Raw genomic sequence first — 24,485 nt, 5'->3', positions numbered from 1 at the left:
ATGGCAAGCGCATTCCTAACGCTTAGAACGATGTGCCACATCGCCGAGCCAGTCTAGCAAGGTTTATTTATATAGACTGTTACACGGAGAAATGTGGCCAAACAGTCTGTACCATACTCGGCTAACGTACAAAGGACTGCAGCGAAAATCACATTATCCTGGTTATTGTCATCCAGTCAATTTGACGGATGGGGCCAGAATGTGTTAATAAAAGAAACGTTTGCATATCCCTAAAAATGATACAAGTAGCATTGTCACCACTGTGGTGGGATGGATAATGTCGAGACTATGGTAAGTTGACGTCCCGGGATTTTTCACGTATATTGCTTCATTCTTTTGTACAATGTTTTCGCGTTCAAAGATTTGATAACCTTTGTCGATAACTCCATGCTGAGTTGTTAATTTTACTGATGAATGAAATCGCGCTCCGTCGCCTCACTACCTTCTACAAATACTCATATCATAAACAGCTTCAATAATTGTCTTGCCACGTAAAGAGATAAAAAGAACATTAACGGTAAATATCATCATAGTCAAGAAGTTGGAAGTCACCATATTATGTATGTACGAAACGCAAAACCATCAAAACAAAAACAAGATGAACAGTAGCATAACATTACATAGCAACACAGTTGCAGTGAAGCGGTTATATGTACACAGCACAACCGTGCGAAAAACCGAGATGAACAAAGGGAAAAAGAAAGGCATAAATTTCAAATTTACTATATAGTGAAAGCGTTGAAAAATCATACTATAATAAAATGTATCGGGCCTGATTATTTGGCTTGCTTTTGGGGGAATGAAACATATAACAAGGAGAAAGTTGTTATGATTTGTAAACACAGTTTAAATTATATTTGGTTAGCATGAGCCATAAACAGATCATTCCAGCTTACAATACCGTATGATATAACCTTATAGTGGAAGAATAACAGTAATTCACTTTACATATCTTAAAACACGTGAATCACCTGTTATATTTTTTCAATCTCTTCAGAAACTTCCTATCTAAAATATCTGTAAGTGCACTATTAATGAGTAATGATTAAATGTAGTACACATTATGCAAGAATAGACTTTGGTTGGATTGGCATCATTTTTATATAGCATAATAAGTCGAATGAATCCAATATAAGTATGTCAGTACTAAAATCATCAAAATATCATTGAAAATTCATTGCGTATAATAGTCGAGGCACACAGTTCCAGAAGTGAGTTTATATTTTCAAATATGCCTCAATAAAAATGAATTGAGTGAGCAAACCCTTAAATTGTAATACTAAATAAGCCCTCAGAAATCAGTACTTCTTCTTCAACAGGCTAGAAAAACTAATAAAAAACAGAATAAAAACCAGACTATAGAATCGAAGACTACATAAATTGCCCAGCATGTACAGCAAGAAAAAGGAAAATACAATTAATTGTGCGCAATGTACAGTTTATATCCTGTTTTGTCACTAAATAAGCAAGTAAACAATCTGTCTTCAAAGTTGAAACCGCACCTGGTTTCCACAGAATTGAAAATGACAAATGTATAGCCTACATAAAAAGAAGATAATCAAAATCAAAGAAGAAAACATAACAGACGAGATAAAAATTGGCCTAAAGATGGACACTTGTAAAACGCGCATCATTTATAAATCAGGGGAGATGAGTACAAAACCTAAAACGACATGCAGCTTGTGAATATGGCAACCACAGGAGAAGTTATTCAAGCAGACTAGACCTATTTGACATCCACAAAAAGAATAAACATACCGTTATTGCACAAGTTTACTGATTCATGCTCTCACCAAATTCCAGCTCCATTAGATGAAGCTGAATTATAACCCGATGAAGATTTTATAATAAACTTGTTTTAACTGGGAAATACCACATATCATTTTGTCAATAATTTGAACGAATTTTTTCTTCTTGTTGAAAAATGATAAGCATCAGATTTAGAATCCAAATCTGTCTGAAAGATTCAGTAATTTAAGCTTTCCCAAAAATTTAGTGGTTTATTAATATAATTTGCTACCCTTGCATTCAGTAATCTTTTTAGAGCATTCCAACACAAATAAAATAGTCTGATAACAGATTTGCCACGAAATTTTTTTTTAAATCAGATAAATTGCTTAGAGGAAAACTGATTGACGAAACTAAGTAATTGACTGAACAGGTAACGTTTGGATGGAACTTTGAAAAGCAATGTAAACGAAACATTGCTGGGGTATCTTTAAAATTGTGATCGCCCAATGTCACAAAATCTACAGTTCTTATTCTGACAAGAATTCATATGAATACAAGTTCAATTAATGATAGCATAATATGTTATGTAGATAGCAGCAGGAAATCTCAACATAAATCACGGGACAGAGCAATACACAGATATATGACCAGTCTGAATAAATTACCCAGTTATCAAATCCTTACTAAAACCGGTCAAGAAAATTCCCAGCAAATATGTGCCAGATTGAAAACGAGCTCCCTCATAAAAGCCTGCACTAGTCTAAAGTTGAAATACACTCGTAAGTTGTCCACTGCCAGACCAACACCAATAGTATATCCTCACAGCTTGTATGCATGCACAAAGCTGGATACAGTCATACATATTCACTACATTCCACCAAGCAGTTAAAAATCGAATTCAACTGGGATATTCAGCTGTGCATAGACCCGCTTTGAACAACCACTACTTTTTTACTACCTACAATTTATTACAGCGTTTGATCAATAATTATTTTCAACTAGCTAATCATGTGGCGGCTAACTTTTTACATATTTATATTCAGCATTGAAACTGACAAGGCAGATGTCTTTGTAAATATAAAGATCATTATATAACTTTCCCACATGCAAGACGAAATGGCAACTGTTGGCAGAAACGCTTGTACAGAATGTTGTTATACTGTAGTATCTGTTTTAAAATCGAGGCGTAAAACTGTGCACAGAGATACCAAAAACAACTTCAAGTTGTCACTGACAGGCAATGACCAAATTTCTCTGCAAATGCATCCAGTGTTCAAGGAAATGGGAATAACAGTTTCGACTTCATCTTCTTGTTGTTGTCTTTTTCCTGCGACGCCTGAAGCAACAACATCTGAAAAGAAAGACAGACATTTAATTTTCATCTATTACAGGAAATATTTAAATTTTATGACAGGAACGCAGGCCTACCTGTTAAAAGAATATCTGTCCCTAAAAAATCTTATTCTATATTATTATACAACATGGCTTAATTTGGAGGTGAATTTGACATACGTTGGGGGTGCATTTCGCGAGCAACAAAGTACACAACCGAATTTTAGTTCTATTACAAGTTCGGGACTGTCTGTGTTAGACAAGTGAATATACCTTGCACCTAGGCCTTCCCCCCTTCACACAAATTGATGTGAAGTAGGCGAACAAAAATAGTTACCTCCATATTGGTACACACACTTCTGAAGCGTCAATAATTAAATACTAGAAATGGCAAACCATTTATAAACTAGACAGTACAATATTGAATGGCTTCTTACTAGATTGACTTGGTAATCTAATTTGCTTCAATGATGTTACATAGTAAATAACCTTGCATTATCGTAATTATTGAAAAACTTAGAAACAGGATATAAGAATTTTCATTATGACATTACTGTAATAACCATTAAGAAATACTTTGTTATTACTTTATTTATGCATAATTTCCGTAACAAGCACCTTGGGGAATACCTGTTTTATGGTATAACATTAATTCATAATGTTTTAGGCAAGGATTATCAAGTATTTTTCTCAAAATTCCCATACATGGACCAATCAACAACCGAGTAAAAAATTGAATATAATGTTAAAGCAGTGAAACATGGTAGGCTTGTGCAATTATCATTCGATTTATATTTATTCATGCGCGAAGATGCATTCTTAATCAAGTTCTTGAGCCTTTATAGATGCGGCCATTCTTGAATATATTTCATGGTATGCGAGTCCGTGTGTTTTCAAAATGACATTTTGTTAATTCCCCTGTTGGGAAACGTTACAGCAATTTTACGGTCTATGTTAATAACTTCCGCCAGAATTAGGAAAATGTTAACGTTGTAGAGTTCAGAGAAAATTTAAATTATTGATATAAAATGGCACACAAGTGAATGATTCTCAAGCTTCAAGTAAATTTTTGAACCAGTTTTCTGCCCATTGCAAATAAAAATACATTTTATCAGGCATTTTCTAGTAACCTCATTTCATAACTTGGATGCTAGATTTACTGACAATGGAAATTCAAAGAGATAGGAAAAAATAAAAAGAGTACAATGCTCAAATAGATGGACACGAAGGTCCAATAACCAATCGCAGTACTGGTAGCCTATGCAACTTACACTTAAACATGTTATCTGACAATTTGAAAATCTTCGATACTTCTGAAGTATGCGCACCAAGATGTCACACAACCTGAACCCTAAGCTGTAACACAACCTGAGTTCAGGTTGTGCGCCATCTTGGTGCGCATACTTCAGGAGGTCCAAATCTTCAAATCAAAATTGCATACCAAGTGCCACTACCATAGCAATTTTACATGGGCAATGCGTTAGCTGAACAGCCAGCACTGGCTTTGTCAGATTGATCTCACATAGTGCCACTTGCTGTAAAAATAGCTCATAGGGCTGAGAAAACTACCAAATCCAATACACTGATCACACTTATGGTTATTGTTCAAGATTGCTTGAATGTGAAGGAAACAAAAGTTCATTCATCCATTTGTAAAGATCTACCCGGTATATATAATTTATTCATAATTCAATGTTCTTACTTTGTTTCGCTGACAATATCAACGTCAGGATGTTGTTGTGTTATTGGAGCATTGGAATGTGCAGCTGCGTGATCATCCCCATTTGTTTCCATATCTCTCTGTTGCTGAAATTTTTTATAATAAATCAATTTTCAAAATAATCTGAAACACTAAATATTTCTCGATTCATATTAACCGTCAATAACCATTTGGGTACACACCAGTAACACTTTGTTTATTTGATTAAATAAAGAATTTACAATTCATTTTGTACCATTTCTGCGGTTGAAAAGTAAGCTAATACGAAATCAGGTCAAATCAACCACATGAAATTCAAGAGTCAATAAATTACGAAATAATATTTGAATAATATGATTAGTGAATAAAAAGACCTAAAATGCTTAGGATTAGCAAATTTCCACCACAATTTTTCATAGATAATTTAACCATGGTTCAGCTGCAAAAAATGTTCAACAGAAAACTATTTGGACACCACAATTATGAAAATTAAAAGTTCATAATATGATATAGGCGGAGATTTCAATTCAAAAGCAAAGTTAACTATTAAAGTAGAAGATTTAATTAGAGAAATAAATGAACCGCTTTTGTTAATAAAAGCATATGTATATAGATGGGTTGAAAATGATACAAGATAAAACAAAAACGTAATGAAGTGATAGTATAATATGACAAATAATATATTTTCTATGAAATGTTCTTCTATTATGATAGAAAAAAATATCCCATAAATGGGAGGAAATGTGCATGAAATAACAAAACCATCTTCCTTTGATTCCATACTTCTGCATTTCTGATTTTCAGAGGTGAATGAATCTACTTCATTTAAATTTTGATGGGATAAGTTAATAATATCAATACAATTAGGTCTGCCCTGCATCATATTAAACATTGTGTAATATGCATTTAATGAAGTATCAAGGTAAAGGCAACATAATAATGAGTAAGAATAATGAAATAGAGAAACTTGTCAAGTTGACAGGGAAAAATAAAAATAAAGGTAAGTCGGCCACCAGCCTTTTATTATGGTGGTCCCCTTCTGAAAGTATGTATATCATAATACGATTTTACTTTTTATCTTAATAAACAACTTACAAAGTTACAAAAAAGAATTGAGTTATAGAAGATATATGTGTTGAAAAAAAGTTTATGGAAAAATAAAATGTTTAAAAAAATCTGATGTTTGATGCTAATTTTACCGGACTTTGTCGACTTCCTTGTTGGTATCGAAGTTGATAATTGACATGCCTTGGTTTCCATCCTCCCATATTTGAGGATGGCTGCTGCTATTTTTTAAAAATTATATTTTATAATCCACAACCTTCCACTAGAAATTACATACCGTAAGTTCACAATTCTTAAATTTTCAGAATAGTGAAACAGCTAAATATGTCGGCAATACAAACCCTATGTACGGTAACCATAGCATTGAGGGTGGGATGAATATTGTTGTATTGGAATAATTCTCGTCATTCTATTTCTATGATAACTCCCTATAAGGTATCAGTGGCTGAGAATAGAGACATTTATTCAGAAAGAAGAGTGAGAAACACCTCAGAAAAATAGAAAAATATTGATGATGGCCGACGGGTATAAATAGGGTGGTGGTAAGTGAAATGTAAGAGATTATTTCATCTCACAAATTTGATAACTTATCAGTTATCCCTATCACCATATTTTTATTTAGTGATATTTATAGTCTCTCCAAGGGAAAGTCTTTTTCCCTTGTGTTATCATAGATACTTTTGGTTCGAAAAAATAGCTTAAAAAATTTGATTTTAACATTTCATGAATTAAAATAACGAAATGGGTGTTTTACAGTGTTAAAGCCAAAGTAGGTATTTCTGACAATTTTCCTTCCCTTCACAGTTTGGTAAACAGTATTACCTTTATACTTATAATTCCTTGAATATATTTGAAAAAAAACAATTCGATTCATATTTCACCAGAATTGGCTGGCTGTATGTAAGGCCCTATTAGGGACAAAAAGGCAGAAAAATATGTTGTTTAGAAAGATGTTTGTTAATTTGCTCAAAATATTACTTTTAAATCCAAGTTTATAAAAATATACTTAATTTGCATGCTACTTGTTCCTACCGAGATATTAATTTATAGTAAGTTAGACAGTAACATATTATACATAGTCTGTGAGTCAAGTTATACAAATGTGGACATCCCCAATCTATCGACTACATGTGGCAGGTAACAATAATACGAGTCAGACAAAAAGGAATCAATCATTCACAAGTAGTCAACCGTGACTCCTTTTATTTGTCAAATGTCTAGTTTAACACAGCCTTTTGACAAGAACAAATATTAGCACAATATTCGATATTTAACAACTATTTATAGGCCAGATTTGTTTTGTATTAGCGATAAACTATCCGCAAATTATTAAAAATTCTGTGTCTATATTAATCATTAATCATATTAAGAAAACCTATTAGATAAAATTTTGATTGAGATATTTCCGAAAATTTTCATTGAAAATTTCAACATCTTATCATTATGTATTTGGACAATACGAATACGAAAAAGCATTTGAATCATAGCCTGAGTCATCAGCTGTAAATTACATTACAATAAAAATGCAGTGACAAGCCACAGGCTCACAGCGATTGGTAATCAGGTCACATCACAAGTCAAACAGCAACCCTAAAATAGGTTTTTGTTAATAACCATAACCTCAAAAATAATCCAAAATCTTTAGGTAAATTTGAGATAAAATTGATAAAATAATCCATATATAAATCAAAATCTGTTTACCTTCTTATAAAGATTACAGATGTATGAATATATTTTTCTATGATAAGGGATCTCATGGGGATTTGCATGGGCAGGAAACTAGAATATAATCAATAAAACCCCCTCGTTATGCCAACAATAATCAACACAGGAAATTCTCTGTCAATAATATGGATACTTTTTCTATAGATAACTCATTTTCATAATGAAAAATATTTTTGTGTTGTTTTTTCAGTTAAATTCAATCATAAAATTTTAATTGCTTATGAGGAATTTAATTGTAGACAAAACCCCTTTTTAATCAACTTATGATAAACGATAACGAAATCATATTTTGGAGTGTTTATGGGTATTGGACATTTTTGGATCAATGAAATCGATAAGACAGCTGTTTTGTGCTTTTTGTGGTATCATCGCAAGGTATAGAGTAGCGCTCCAAAAATATTCTGTTAAAATTTCAATGTGAGAAATATTGAATATATTTGTTTTAGAAATTCACTCAAGTTTAGAAATTAAACATAGCATTTTTTTGACGCAAAAAAACAGAACCTATAAATTTCTTGATTACCGGTACTTCTATGAAAATGAGGAAAATCTATTTAACACTTTTAAACTTCTATTTGTCTATGATTGTACCCAAAAGTTTCAGTAATCCAGGGCAGTTTGCACAAAAGTTATGTTCTCTCTACCTGGAGTATGTGGCGCTCCAAAAGTATGTGGACCACAATAGGAAGATAACTAATTTTGTTTGCCTATTTTACATCAAGTTGTGTAAAAGGACTGAAACGTGTGAGCAGGGGCATATTCACTTGACTAACACAGACAGTGCGGAACTCGTAATAGAACTAAAATAAGGAAAATCGGGGAAAAAATTATGGCCTAATCCTAACCTGGTACAAACATTACTGGAGTACCGAATATGTTCAAAATCACCTACCGGTAAGTTATGTTTTTTTGTAACCATTCTGTAATGTTAGCTCAAAAATCCAAAATTGAAAAATCGAAAGTAAGAATATTAGATTAGTTCAGCTTGTTACCACATATAGACAAATCTCCGCAATTTTCCTTCCTCTGTCACATTCTCTTTTCTATTTATTTCAATTTCACCACCGTGTGGTTTGTTGGCCAAAATTCAATTCGATTTGGTACATTTTCGCAGAATTACAGATTAACTAAATACAAATATTCTAAAGAAGAATCTATTTACTTAAAAATGGAAAAGTTGTAATATAGGCTGTAACTTATATGTTAACATTCACACAAAAAACTCGGGCATACATTAAAATTTTTATAATTAGTCTGATTAAAATTGAAAAATCATTACCCGTTGTTAAGTTCCTGATCAATTATACAACAGAATAAGAACGTGCATTTTGTATAATAAATTATTATAATTGGACATAAATCATTATTCCAACCGTGGTTTTGGTTAACTTATATCTATCTATCTTGACAGACAAACACGAGATAATGCGAAACTAATTGACAACGAAAATAATAATTCTATATTTCTAATGCCAAATTTAGTTCCAATTGAATTCATTGCATATTTTCTTAGGAAGATAAGAGCATTAACAAAAAAGTGAATCAGATTCATATTTTTTAGTCAGGCCTACTTGAGTAGACATACAGCTTTCTTTGTTAAATAGATACATACCAATACCATAATAATAGACAGAGCTAATACAGACAAAAGCTGGACACGATTTAAATTCTCTGAAGAAATCTATCAGTGTTTAAATTCAATATGCAAAAGCAGTTAATATACATACTACCAGTATTGCTTGATAATATAATTATTATGTTCTATTGAAAACAGTTAATAAGCATGATAATTGGTAATAAGCTAAAGAACTTGAAAATTGTCACAACCTATATGGAAACTGATTCACATGGTTCCATTATCACATGATCTTTTGTGTCGTGGAATTAAAAACGTACGATCGAATAGAAACCTGATATTAGGTGTATCAGCAAGACATCACTTCACTATAATTAGAAAATGACCAATAACAATGATGAAATTGAATGATGAAAATGAAAATTATATTTTCTAAAATAGGTATGAACATTATCTATTAGTTGAGTTTTAACGTAGCTCTTTTAAACGGTTGCCACAACATTTATTTAGACACTAATCTCAGTCTTATGGAAAGGTCCTGTGGACCACGCCACTAGGACTGAAGAATAATGTCATCATAAAAGCCTATTTAATTATGTATAATACCATTTAGTGTACTAAAATAGTAAAATATATCAAATTTTATGAGGTGAAGACTGGGAAACTAGACTGGGTACAAATGTGATCAAACGTAGGTTGTTAAAACTCCAAATTAGTTGTGGTGAAATTCTGGCATATTAGAGTATACGTAATCCCAATCTATAAACAAATAATATCTATTATAACCTACAAGAAAAAAATTCATTAGAAACATCTTTGTCTCACATACTACGTGTTTGTTACAAAAGCGAAGTGATGGCTCAAAAAAGTAAACCCATAAAATTATATAAGAATATAAGTACCACATCAGGCTATCAATTAAAAAATCATTGAAATAAAAAGATCTGCATCTTCACACAACAAACGAATTCAACACAAATTGTCACAAAATAAGTCAGAATATACCATCTCAAAAAGGCATATTTGTTGTGATTTTAATACAACCAAAATATGGGTTATCAAGAAAACCTCGTTACAAAAAGTAAATTTTTCAAATAATATTCTATTCTGCAGAGGGCTTCTGTAGTCGGTAACACAACAAAAATCAATATCTGTGAGCTTTCTGATGTATAAAATAAACAAGAGTAAAAACAAGAGAAATCTACTCACCCTAACTTGAGGTTGATTTCTTGGAACTTCTTGAATAGGCACTTGCGGTTGTGTCTGAATTAAAATAAGGGCTCAAAAATGCTAGTCATTCATATACCAAACGTTCAATGAGACAAAAAAACAGTTACTGGTATATGAAATTGCTGATTATTAAAAATGGAGACTAAGTTTCAGTCCTTGTTCTATTGATGAAATAATGCACGGAAAAGTGGGGTTTTGATTAATTAAAATACAAAAAAAAATTCAATCACAATAACCACATTTTGAGTGTAAATTTTTAAATATTATCAAATGTGATAGCATTTTGCATATCAGAACATGCAGAAAGATTAGACATTACAAAATACAAGATAGATGAGCAGTACATAAGCAAGTATAAAAAGGATTACAGTTTTCCAATTTTAATATTTGTCCGGATGGAATTTTTTATGGGTAAATTTTGTTCAACTTCAAATATTAGAGTATAATAGCAAATTAAATTATAATTTATACTAAGCTTATGTGGGTGGTTTGGTCCTCATGGGGTAAAATTCCAATCTCTTTCAGATTTCAATTTATGAATCTTTTTTTTATTTAGGGCAAAATAAAACAAATAATAGCTACAAAATCTTTATGGCACTACCACACTCCCGATGAAAAATTGTTTTTATTGAAGAACAAAGGTGACATAAAAAGCGATAGCTAATTTCACGAGAACCAACTATTGAATGGGATATTGGTAGAAAGTACACTAATAAAAATTTATAGTCAGTCCCATAGAAAGGTCATCTCAGTATGATTCATTTCCAGTCTTTGACACTTACTAGAAACCTTCACAAATGTTATCTGCATAATTTTTGAAAGTAGCACATATACAAAAAATATTCCCTCATCTAATAGGAAAACATCAAAAAAAGCATGTATAAAACAAATTCACTGAACAGAGAATAAAATACATACTAATTGTTTGTGTGACCAATCAAATTCATTGTCGTGTGGATAACCCATTCTTTCGTAAAGATCGGTGAATAATTTGCGAAGGTAATCGTAATCTGGCGTTTCAAAAAAATCCAGGTGTCGAACGTACCGTAGGTATGTCGCCATTTCTTCTACAAATAAAAATACAAAGTGAAGACACGATTGAAGTTGCAAAGAAACCCAGTCTATGACATTTATATATACAACATGGAAGAAAAGAGGATAATACTATCAAGACTGTGAAGTCTGAGCCAAAGGTTGGTATGATTCCATTGAAGTCTCAAAAATGAATTTTTAAAATTCCCAAAGTCTGATTTCGTAATTTCAGACTTAATAATGATGATAACTGATGTCAAAATTTTCTATGAAATCTTGAAGAGTTTAATTGAGTAAGCGTTAATAGGTCTATTGAAGGTTTGCGTATGCCCTACACTAAAGTTTTCATTATAAAAATTATGTCGAAGGCACTCGGAGCTCTAAATTTTGAAACTTTTTCAATCTGGGAGTCTATTGTAAATTTTACTCCAATGCTTCAGAAAATTGTAAATCATAACAAATAGACAAAAGAGTATCTGACAGTTGACCATATTGCAATTGTGAACATCCACATAAGTGCTTCTATCACCATATATATATCCCAATATTTAACACAAAAACAAAAATATTCGATAAAAATACCTGGATGATTTTCACATAAAACTTCAATTGGTGTAGTGCGTTTTGTGTCTCCTATTTTTTGATAACGTTCTTTTAAAGTTTCGGCCTGAAAAATCACAACAGATGATTGATTAGCGTACTTGACACTTCTATGTGTATAAAGGTACAGCATACAGCTATATACTAAACGATTTCCACGACAAATAGCATTTGTTATAGTAGTCAAACATACAATAACAAACACACACATGTCTAACTGTATCAAAATCATAAAATTATCCAAAATATATTTATATTTTAAATACCGGTACTTTGAGTTTAAACTATTAAAGAGCAATAATTGACACAGGTCAACTTTTTACCATTTCCCAGTTTTTTCATTACTACATAAACAGCCAATAATTCAAGTATCTAAATTGCCACAAGACGCTGTATAATTAAAATTCACTAAATTTCAATTTTCATTTTACTTGTCCATATTTAATAATTTTGCACATTCATCAAAATAGCATAATAATTTAGAATACACTATCTCTTCATTATTTCTCATTACCAATTCATAAAAACACACAAGTTAACATGTGATATAGTAACGTCTTATTGCTTTTGGAATCGATTAAGACAAACAATAGAAATGGTACAGGCATGTGATTACATGATTACGCAATATAAATATGCAATGTATTATATATCCTAATCCATGTTCACTATCACTACATTGCAACACATGGGCAAGGATTTTAGTTGATACTGTCAAAATCAACAAAATTTGCTGTTCATCAGTTAACTTTCATATTATGTATATGTTACCTTTAATCCTTGCCAGGGTAAGCTTCCTCTCAAAAAATACATAAACATATGACCCAGAGCTTCAAGATCATCTCTTCGACTTTGCTCTAAAAAACAATAAATAAACTAAGACTTGCTAAAGAAGCTTGAGTGATACTTAGGTTGATTTAGGATTCAGCATTGTTACATAAAATGCATTTTCACCAATTATCATTTAACCAGTTGTGAGTGTTGTGACACACATGGCAGTGTTCAATTAGCATGAAATGATAAATTTATCTGTTTGTCGTCCAATTGGCCTGAATTGAATTTGAACCTCTCAGTGTTGTGACAACAAATTTCATTCTTTCATGTTCTTTTATTATGTATTGTCTGTCTGTTGTTTATATGGATTTTTAAGCTATTTACTTGTTACCATTAATATATTTGTTATGTTTTTATATTTATTTTATTTTTTATTCTATATGGAGTTTCAAACGTCTGAAATTAATAAAATAAATCAAAACAAAAAATATATCTCTTCTCATTGGTATATTAGCTAGAATCTAGGAAAGATATGGTTCCCAGCATGTGAGTAAATGTTGAGAATAAAGGAGTTCTTCATATTTTTTGTTCCAATACATTTTATCTTCAATTTGGTTTTCGCTCGGATGAATTTCAGTATAATTTCATTACAAAACAACCACCTTAAGATTACATTCAATCCAAACAGACTCCATGGTATATTCTGAATCGGCACTGGTACATGTGTGTGAATGTGTTTACTTGGCAAGCGATCTGGTTGGCCAATTACGTTAGATCAGAATCATTTCTGAATTACATACTGATATGATTTAAATATCAACTTTTGCCTGTGATTGAATTCATGCGCTTTCATTACAGCATAGCAAGGACAGATAAGGGCAATCACATATTTTTTTACACAAAAAGTTGTTTCGGTTTTGTGGAGTGATCCTATGTGAGTACCCTATTGTCACAATCAGAGAACAGATTTGCTAAAATGCCACATTCTATCAATTTTAGTAGACCATTACATGAGATTGAAGAATAGACTAAAGTTACAACCTCAAACTTTCAAATAGCATTGTTAATTAACATTACTGTGCCCTTATATCGCCACAGTAGAACCAATTTTGCTTTTGAGAAAATCGCATTTTGTAATAGTTTTGTTCTGACAGACGAACCTAAAATAAACAAATGGCACTAACCAAAAAAATGCCAGAAGACAGTTCCTGATCCAGAATGACAGAAGATCAAATAAGTCCGTTTTGAAAAAAATGTGACACAAGCTAATTTGGATTCACTGCGATGGATTTGGATTTACTGTCATTTTGTATATGATTCCCAGTTTTACATGACACTTTACTAGTCTTTCACTAAGAACAGGCCTTTGCATGAGATTTGAACCCAAGATTTTCAGCCTGCGATGCCAACACACACAAGTTCCAGTTCCACCAACTAGGCAATTACACTGCACTACAAAAACATCATGCTGCTAAATTTTAATTAAAAGGCTATAAAGTAATAAAGTGTAAAATGACTCTGCATATAAGAAAGTGGAAAATTATCTGTAACTCACTTTTTTAAGTGAAATCGTGTTTCAAGTATTACGTGTATGGCAAGGGTTGTTATTGTTAAAAAAAAAATAGCCTTATAAAGCAATAGTTAATTAAAATTAAAATTAGTCATTTTTGGCAATACTGGCAAAAAACAACTTTGAATTTGAAGATTAATAACTCTCCAGATATGAGACCTACATTGCCTTGTTACATAACGATACAAAACATGATGCAAATTCATTACTGTTTTGATTATGGACCTTTATAATTGGGAATAAGCAGAAAAAAAATATAATTTGTTCAATACAGATGATCTGTCTCTCTTTCGTGAACCAATGAATAATTAATCTTACTTGTCAGCCAATTGTTTCTGGGATGGAGCTACACTTGACTGAACAATATATATATTCGAGAAAGCCATTTTGTTTAAACCAATAATAGAATTCACACAGTTATGTTACAGATCACAGATCATTCAATTCGACAAATTTAATAAGAGATACAAAATATCTCGACTTCTAAAAGATACAATGTATTGCGTCTGATAAAACTAATTTGTCAGTTATCGGAAATGTCAAAATAACAAAAATCCTGTTATGTTTTTCATAGGGAATATCAATTTTTAAAAATATTGAATATAACAGTTATAATATCCAATAAATTTTGAAATTTAGTTGGTATGCAACTCAGACGTGAATAAACCCTTTCCTAAGATTTTGCAGTGGGCTGTTGTCTTTGAAACTTAGGGTAGCCTATATAATTTCTACATGCTAAACTTGTGTATACTAAATATGTTATTAATGATGTTTTGAATGACAAACTAGCATATTCAGCAAGATGACATACTGTTATTATCACAGGATTCACATCAAATTCATGATCAGCACTTTCATTTTATGAATGATCTACAATATAATCCCTAGTATGTACATCAGGTGAATTTGACTAATACAGAATTATTAGGTTGTAGAGTACGTAGTAGGCTATATACTGAATACAATATGAATACAAATTAGAGAGCATGCAACAAGAACTGAAAACTGGGCTTTTCTTTTGAAACCAACTTTTCACCAACAAACACGATCTCATTGCAAAAAGCCGTTGGATACAATCATAATATATTAAATTTCAATTTAAGATCCGATCATTTTGTAATCAATACTCCGACTAAACCACAAAGTAGAAGGTATACATGTACCCGAGTACGGTATAATCAGTTCTTATGTCTTAGAAAATAAAGGCCATACAAGTATCACACATGAAGTGGTGCGCTATGAAAGTACAATTTATCTAAGGCCAATTCTCAGTGAAATTGAATTTCAGATAGTGTTCTTAAATAAACAAGATAAGATTTCCAGTTTGTGTTTGTTGTTAACGCAACAGATTATGAAATATTTGGTTTGTAATCCTGAGGTACAAAAAGCATATGCAAAACAACTTTGATATACCAGTCATTTTTAATATTCATGAAATCACAATCTGAAAGTCAAGCTTGTTGAATTTCAGTCTACCATGTAATTTTTGCTACTTTGAAACGTAACTCCTGGTTGGTAGAATAAATTTGATTGGTTGAAATCTATATTGCAGAATTTTTGTTCCAATCATAATTTCATCAGCAAGACGATTATATAACTAATAAATATAAGATGCCACTGGACTTCTTCAGCACATCTAGTACTGGCAAAAAAGACCCTAGGCCTATAAATGAAAATAAGTGGACTATGATAAGTAATAGTGATTGAGCATGTAAGATTGCGATGCTGGAATACTGGCATAAGGTAAAACAGTATTGACTTTGGTTATTCCACTTTTGGTTTCCAAACAGCTGCTTTACGAATCAAATTAGACGTTATTGACAATATTTATAATCTTGTCAGGCCATTGAAATAGAACAGACAGAAATACATAAGATCATGCGAATATTGATTATTATAAATACAGACAATACCAAGTGTACACAGTTTTCATGCAATGAATATAATTGATTAAGAAAGAATACCTTTTCCGAGATGCGTGTTTATGCTCATATACCGTGCAGTCCCTGTTAGACTTTTGTGTTCCCTATATGGTATGTGCTTTTTCGTTTCTGGGTCGACGTATTCTTTCGCCAGTCCAAAATCAATAATGTTAATTGTGTTCTGATTTTTAGTGCCATTTCTTCCGATTAAAAAATTTTCTGGTTTTACATCCCGATAAATGAGATGCTTTGAGTGAACATACTCAACTCGAGTAATCTACAAAAAGAAGAATATTTTATTCACAAGCAATAAACCGTAAGTACCTGACTGTAGTGATTCAATAAACAGTGGATAAAGCAAAGTTACACAGAAACACTAAAAATGAATCTTGTACCATATATGGTAGCTTTAATTGTAACTTCAAAATAAGCAAAAATATGAGAATATTGGAGAAGCAAGAAAGGGAGGGTATAATGAAAAATATAAATCATAGGTGAAACAATACTATGGCTACCTTTGTAAATTGCTTTTTCTAATTTCAATAACTGATTGATTTGATTATAAAAATGTGGGCGGGATGGCCTAGTTAGTGATTAAAATTTTAAACTTATCAAGTATGAAGGCATTTCAGGGTGATTCATCAGGGTTTGATATATTGGATTAGCAATGGCAAACAAGTAAAACCCTGGTCCTTCCATCTTTATTTTAAAGTGGTTTTTTGAGCAGAACCTTGTTCAGAGTGAAAGAAATAAAAATTCGTTTTATAACAAAAATATAGGAAAAAGGGGTTTCCAAATATAGCTCACGAATTTTGGATTTTGTTTTAAACCAAATACTGTTTTCCCAGTAATCGAAATAAGTAGGGATGCACAGTCAATCTTAACATACCACAGTGAACACAAAAAAAAGAAATATAAATGTCATTCAAGATTTTTCTGATTAAATCGCCTTGAAAGGAAAAATAAAAAATTATCTGAACCTTATCAGAAACACCCCAACTAAATTTAGTTACAGAATCTTACTGAAAAGCCGGCATTGCCTATAATTATTGTCAGTGCGAGACAAGCGACACGTAGGAGAAAATCACTTCAAACAGACATTTAAATCAATGGTAACACAAGAACCACTTCCCATTCAGCGAGATAAAGTTAACGACAGGCATATTGGTTTACCCTGAGGCCTGATTAGCCTAATACTGATGTGATAATGTGGTGAAACATTGCACAATTATTAAAATAATGCGATCTGAGGGATTAAGCTGAAATAGAGTATTTCTTATTACACTTGAAATATTACTCCTATAATTTTGAGAAACTTAATTGTAATCAATTTGTGAAAACTGTTTTTTTTTCCCCATTACTGGCAGCAACATAAAACAGCTATATTAAAATATGTTATCAAAATAGGCATCTATGCAAATTAAAATTTTAAATAATATAATTTCAAATATCGGTCACTGCAAAAGATTCCATAAAACTTTTTACATATGATGTCAAAAAAACTTATCTAGATTTTTTTCAAAAACAATTACAAATTTAACAACATAAACTGCACATCTAAGAAACCTGCTATACACTGTTGTACTGTATAACCTTGAGCTTACCAGAATATGCAGGAAAAAAATTACTGGAAATATTAATATATTAATAAAAAGGCAGCAGGTAATGTTGACAATACCATTTTAATAACCTGGTTAGTTTAAAATAGTAAAAAATCAATAACCACTGTGTCAACAGCTGGTTAAAAGAAACATTACATAAGGTAATCTGGTTAATTGAAAATAAACACAGTTAATAAGGTTATTCATAGTTACAGAATAACAAATCAGCAAACCCTGGTAGAACTGCATAAAAGAATATTACACAGAGCATTTGGAATTTTTTTTATTTGATTGTTAGAAGGTAAAAAAATCAAATCTGATAATATGCCTCTATTCTCCTAGCAACATTCCATAAGGTACAACAACATGAAAGCTAAAATTATAAATTGTAAAAGCAATGTTGTACAAAAAAGGTACATATACCTCGGAAATATTGATACACAAATAAGGTCTTGTCCATCTAGCACTTTTTCAAAACCAGCATCCCGGTTGGAAAGTCGACAAAATGTATTTTTATTAAAATTAGAAACAAATGCTATTTGAAACAAGATTTCAGTAGTGAAATTTTTTTTTTTGTAAATTTGTCATTTATGTATCATGATTTCAATGTTGTTGTAGATTAGTTTTATTTAGAAATTAGAATATTAAAAATTGAATAGAAGATAGAATTCTGAAATAAACAATTATGCACATACGAATATTGCTAATTATTATTGGAGATGGTGGTATCATAATATTAAATTGGTAGATTGTCAGAAAATGGTTGCAATCAGCTCTTGGTTCAAAAATACCTTGATTAAATACAATCTTACAATACCATGAATCATTATAGTTTACTAAATTTATAAAAATGAAATAGTAACAAAAAGACAATTACCAATTGGATAGCTGTCATTAGAACGGTCTTTAGTGTGAAAGTACGATCACATAGATCAAATAAATCCTCCAGACTTGGGCCCAGTAATTCCAGCACCATAGCATTGTATTTTCCGCAGGGACCGAAGTAATACACCTGAGGCACTCCCTCTGTGTAAATACAATAATGATATATTTCAGTAATAGTGAAGCTTGTGGTTGTGCAATACATACATCCCGTTTACTAGCATTCATAACCGTAACTACATAATGGCAGGAAGTATAGTGAAGTTGAATATAAAAGAGAGGTCTTTCAGCGACTAATTAAATGATATAAAATGATAACATAAAACATTATGAAAATGTTGAAGTAATTTTACTAAAATTGTAAATAACAAAAAGAGAAGATTTACCTGCATTGCCGAGTTGCTTATAATAACGATATTCCAAGTGCAATTGTGGAGCTCTGGACTTCATTGGTTCCTGAAATACAAACACATTATATATCAAACAATTGCAACATGTCAATCTAAATATTTAAACAAATTGAACCAAAGCAATTAGTCCATGGTTGTCAAAAACACAATGTTACCAAAAAGACATAAAAACATAAATCTATGATATGCCTAACTAGTACTCCAATTTTATACAAATTGATATAAAAAAATTTGAATATATATATATATAATTTCATAAAAGTGGTAAAATATCAATATTAATAAGTAACATGATCTTGTATAGAGGAAATTGCATTCTATGAGTAAACAATAAAACGAAATATAAAATTTTTAAATTTTGTACTATTAATCTTAGTGAGTTTATAAGCATATTGGTCAATATGAGAGCATTCATTGTTCAGTCTATAACACCAGTCATGATGCGTTTCATGTTGATATAGGATGCCACCGGACAATGTTAGTCACCCGGTCTGAACAGGCACTGCTTCCTGGTGAAATTTAAATAAAAATGAGCCCGATCTTAAATTTGGGGAAACTCAAACAATGGAAACAAGTTCTCAAGAAGTATAAAAATATCTTAATGTATGTATCCTACATGTGTGAAGATATATTGTGTATTGGAAGAGAAATTTAGAACAAAACGAATCCAACTTGGACTGGACAGTCGAAAATTTAAAGCGTATCAGTTAAAGCATAACTTAAAACACAAATAAGGCAGGGTATAGCAGTTTAGCATCATACAAGTTGAAACTCTTGTTACTTAGCGAATTGGACAATAATCAGAGTATTACTTGGCATGAAGTGGCACATGAACATTCATAAAAAGCAAGTATAGGTACACATATACCCTTGACAAACAAACAGTGTAATATTGTTGAAAGATAAAAAGATATACCAGTGTATGTGCAATAATAATTACTCATACTTGTCACTAACATTATTGAAATAGGAATTTTTTATATTCTTGCCTAGAAACCATCTATTTCAACTCATGAAAATTGTTTATCAATTGCCCATTTATTCTACGGTGAAACGTTACATGAAAGACTGTTCACGTAAAGGAAGTGTCGGTTGGATAGTTGTGAATCAAACTCAAAAGAGTTACAAGTGTAATTTGAACTCCGTAACAAAACACATAGCTTCCCACATGTCTACCAGCCATAGCTTCTTAATAAGACATGGCTTACAATAATATAATAGTATTTAATGAGAGATAATGCTAAAAAAGCATTATTATCATTTCTCAATCATTTAGAAAATTACCCACATTTTATAATACACTTTTTACAGATATTTTGTATATAAGCCTGTATATTTAATAAAACAGTTTAAACAGTTATTATTAAACCATAATTCAAGAACAATACCCCCTTACTTATAAACTAGAAATATTTCTTAAAAAGTGTATTTTATAAGGTGAAGTTGGTATGTATTTTCATGTGTACCAAATTATTTTGATTAAATCACCACAATGCATACTTATAGTTAGATATTAAAAAAGACCATAAAAGGTAATATTACGAAGTCAAAGGTGACGTACATTCATTTGATATTTTGACATCACCGGCCACTGCCATTTAGTTTGGTTCCTATGATGTATTGATGAATAACCATGGTGTATATCACACCATTGATGTAATTAGAACAATTAATAAAGTCACAGCGTCCTAAACACCAGATATGCCTATCCTATGTGGTAATCATAGTTTGTTCTTCACCAGATGAAATAAAAAGTCTAGTAAATTTTACTGAAGCGTGGATAATAGTCATACAGGTTTGGTATATATTGTAAAACAGCTAGCAGTGTCATGCTGGATTTTAACAAATGGCACGGCTTGTTTATAATTGGCTGGCTAACCCTAACGCTCATTGATGAAAATTCAGAAAAAAATTTAGTATTTCAAGTGGAACTAGCCAATTCCAAGGTGTCCAGCTCCAATATAGTCTTTTGAGGGTGATACACGTTTCATTGAAAATAAAGTATATTTTTGATAGAGTCATGTAACTTGTGATCAAGGGTGAATCAAGTTGGAATAATTTGAAATATAAAGGTCACTTCACTCAATTATTCAGATAGGAAAATATATACTACAGCAATAATCCATATGTGTGGCCCCAGGCCTAGTACTGACTTTTTATTTAGGCAATAAATAAAAATATCACACTGTAGCCGCAACGAGTATTGATATTCACACAAGCTTGCATATCTGTAAATCAAAATACCGCAGACAGAATTAACGGAACAGGAATTTTAAACAAAGCTTTAGAAAAGGACATTGTATTGTGAGAAACTGTTAACATCGATTTAAAAATAATTTAATTATTTCAACTTACCAATTTAATGGCAACATGTTCATTGTTGTATAAATTTTTTCCTGCAAAATAAAAAAACATGGATGGTAAATATAAGCTTAATGCAAATATTAAAATAAACTAGGGTTAAAATCATTAATTATGGGAATTTCATTTAAGGCAGATATAATATGATTTGAAAAGCACTGACTGACAAGAAATAAAAGAAAGTTCAGTGATCTATATAAGAACTATGCTGCGTAGAAAGTCTGTATCTAGAAAAGCAGCATAATTTGTTCAGTTTAAAACATTGTTTTAATTATTAACATTTAGATGATAAATAAGGAAGATATTTGTTTTGAAGTTCAAAACTACCTATGGTATGAAAATACAGGCTCAAAAAGTTTTTAAGAATATAATCCCCAAAAAGAATACACACTTTTTTTGTTTCTTATAGAATAACAAAATTAGATTGTTACCTAATCGTAATTCGCCAAAATTTCCACAGCCAATTTTCTTGCCTACTCTAAAGTTAGGTCCAACCATGAGCATTCCAGAATTAGGAGTACTTCGTCTATCGCTTCGACTTCCTTCATGTCTGCCATGATTTCTTGGTGGTCCAGAAGTCCTGCCTGGTTGTCTATGATCTTTATCATTACGTTCGCTTTGTCTTCCCTGCATATTATCTGATGAAAATCTCTGGTATTGTTGTTTAGGATGCTGGGATGACACTGTAAACGCTGCACCCCCAGCAGCCTTGCCTCTTTCAGCAAGGGGGCTGTATGTGGGGAGTGGCACGATGGAATTACTTCTGGAGAAAATTACTTTATCTTGTGTTATTAATCCAACTAAGAGCCAGGTAACAGCATAGATAGAACGGAAAGGAATAAGATAGAAAGAGACTAATATTTAGTAAAACATTTCAAGTAAACAAACACTTATATCTGTAAATGAAAAAGGTAGAAGGGATTAAATTTCTACACAAAGAACAGTAGGCTTCTATATTTATATACAACCCAATAAAAAATTTGACTATTGTCGAAAAAACTCAATTGCTAATTGCCAAAAACTATTAAAAACTAGAATCTATTGCCAAATTAGCCACCTGTAATACAAGAATCCTTACATCTTAAAAACAAATTCTATGACAATTTAAATTTGCGAGGTAAATTCATATCACAATTCAAATTATGACCAACCAAGATAAGGAAAATAGATTGTACCAATTACTGAACTCTATTTACTTCAGAAAACATTCTAATAGGCCTATAATTTGATTTAATATATTTGGCATTTTGTACAAACTCGAAAAAAGCTGAATGTTTTAATTACCTGAATATGATTGAAACACACATGGCCAATAACAAACGACACTACTTGTCCAGAGATGAATTAAATTTAGCCTTCAGGAATATTATTATATTTTACTTCAAAATTTTATGAAATTGAAATTTTACAATTTACAAAATCCTTATTTGGAATATTTTACCCTGGCAGGTATATCTACATTTCATTTTTTTTTTCACAATTGCAAAATTCATAAAGAAGTGATGTGATAGTGTCTAACATAGCAACCAATTGTCTACATCTATATCGGGAATTTCTCGTATGAAGTGTACAGCACGTCATTTCAGATTTAATATAATCAATAGCAGTATCAATAAGATTAGTTCTATTGATGTCACCTAATAAAAGGCACCCAAAGTCCCTATGATAACATCATAAATACTAGGACAAATTATTTAATAAAATGCCCTAGGCAAAATTCAACTGGTAATAGGACTGGATACTAAATGATATACCGGTATTCGGTAATCTTTTTTCAACAGACCATAAAATTCAATATAATACATGGATATAAACTAACAAATACTGTAACTTGTTGGTACAGCTTAGTAATAGATATATCTATAAATTTAAAAAATGCTCCCACTTGAAATATACAAATGAGTAGACTAGACTAGAGACATTTTTATCAAAAAATAAGGTTTTGATTACCTAATAACTCAATATGCAAATTGTTTCAATAGCAATTATTCTAAATTTTGGCTAACTTTTTATTTGAGTAAAATTTATTTAAAGGTTTTTTTATGTATATATATAATAAAATACCTACAAAAATATAACATGAAATGATGGTTCATGACATAAATTTGCATAGACTTGTTTCAGGCCTGGCCTGATTAGAAATATTAAAACTACTTATGCTAAACATGAACATGATCTTTGATACAGCATGTCATGTTATACCACATCTATAAACAAGAACTTCTAAACAACATACCTACCTCACCCAAAATATTATCGAATGATTTAGAGTCAGAAAAAAACTCCTTAACAATCATATCTAATTTGATAAAACAAAGTCAATAATAACAAAGCACAATGGAACTAAACTGAGAACAGCTCTGTTCAACTACCTTTTGCCTTCGATCATATTTGTTCAATAGCTTATTAAAGATCCAATCTCACTTGATGGTATCAAACTAAATACTACTTGAAAAAATTTAATACCGGTACATAGTTTTTTTATTCATATTTCAAGATACCACCCCAGTAAACATAAATCAAAAAGAATGGGGAATATAATAATTATGAGAACTTTCCCAAATCAAGAGAATTATTTTTTAAGCCAAATGCTACAATGTAATAAATACTGAATTGAAATATCATATGGTAGGGTATCTGTAATTAGGATTGTTCAGCAACCAACAATCTATTAATCTATAGAGAGCAGTCCATGCAACACAAGACCTCTAGAATTTTTTTCGAAATAGTAGTATAAGGAGTCAACCTTGAATAAAACACCAAACAATAATTTAATGTAACACAAAATGTAAATAGTGCACTGAAGTACTCATTTCAGAAGCAACTCTAGATCTCATAATAGGTTTGTTTGAGTCGTAGTTGCAGCTTTCTATTGTTGAATGTAACAATTTTTATTTATCAAATATATTCATAATAAACGGCAGGAGCTATATTTATCAATTTATCTTGAAGCACCTGCAACATCAGGTTCATCT

At 31.2% G+C, this 24,485-nt stretch overlaps 1 protein-coding gene across 2 annotated transcripts; it reads right to left on the bottom strand.

The window, feature by feature from the left end:
- Window positions 1-463: 463 nt before the first annotated feature.
- Window positions 464-22,413, bottom strand: LOC120346133 (casein kinase I-like). Of its 2 annotated transcripts, none has more exons than XM_039415791.2 (11): window positions 21,942-22,413; window positions 21,505-21,545; window positions 19,126-19,195; window positions 18,735-18,883; window positions 16,299-16,533; window positions 12,762-12,847; window positions 11,973-12,057; window positions 11,277-11,425; window positions 10,338-10,391; window positions 4,766-4,869; window positions 464-3,082 (listed from the first exon to the last, which is right to left on the bottom strand). In XM_039415791.2, exons 1-11 carry the CDS (start codon window positions 22,141-22,143, stop codon window positions 3,034-3,036), a joined length of 1,224 nt encoding a protein of 407 aa, XP_039271725.2. In that variant the 5' UTR covers window positions 22,144-22,413; the 3' UTR covers window positions 464-3,033. The 2 variants fall into 2 exon arrangements, with proteins under 2 accessions (XP_039271725.2, XP_039271727.2); XM_039415793.2 differs by having other exon boundaries at window positions 4,766-4,863.
- Window positions 22,414-24,485: the final 2,072 nt, after the last annotated feature.

The sequence above is a fragment of the Styela clava genome, chromosome 8 (assembly GCF_964204865.1).
Source record: "Styela clava chromosome 8, kaStyClav1.hap1.2, whole genome shotgun sequence".
In the NCBI taxonomy this organism is placed as follows: Eukaryota; Metazoa; Chordata; class Ascidiacea; order Stolidobranchia; family Styelidae; genus Styela; species Styela clava.
The sequence above is the reverse complement of the archived record's forward strand: the minus strand, read 5'-3'. Positions and strand labels throughout refer to the sequence as shown.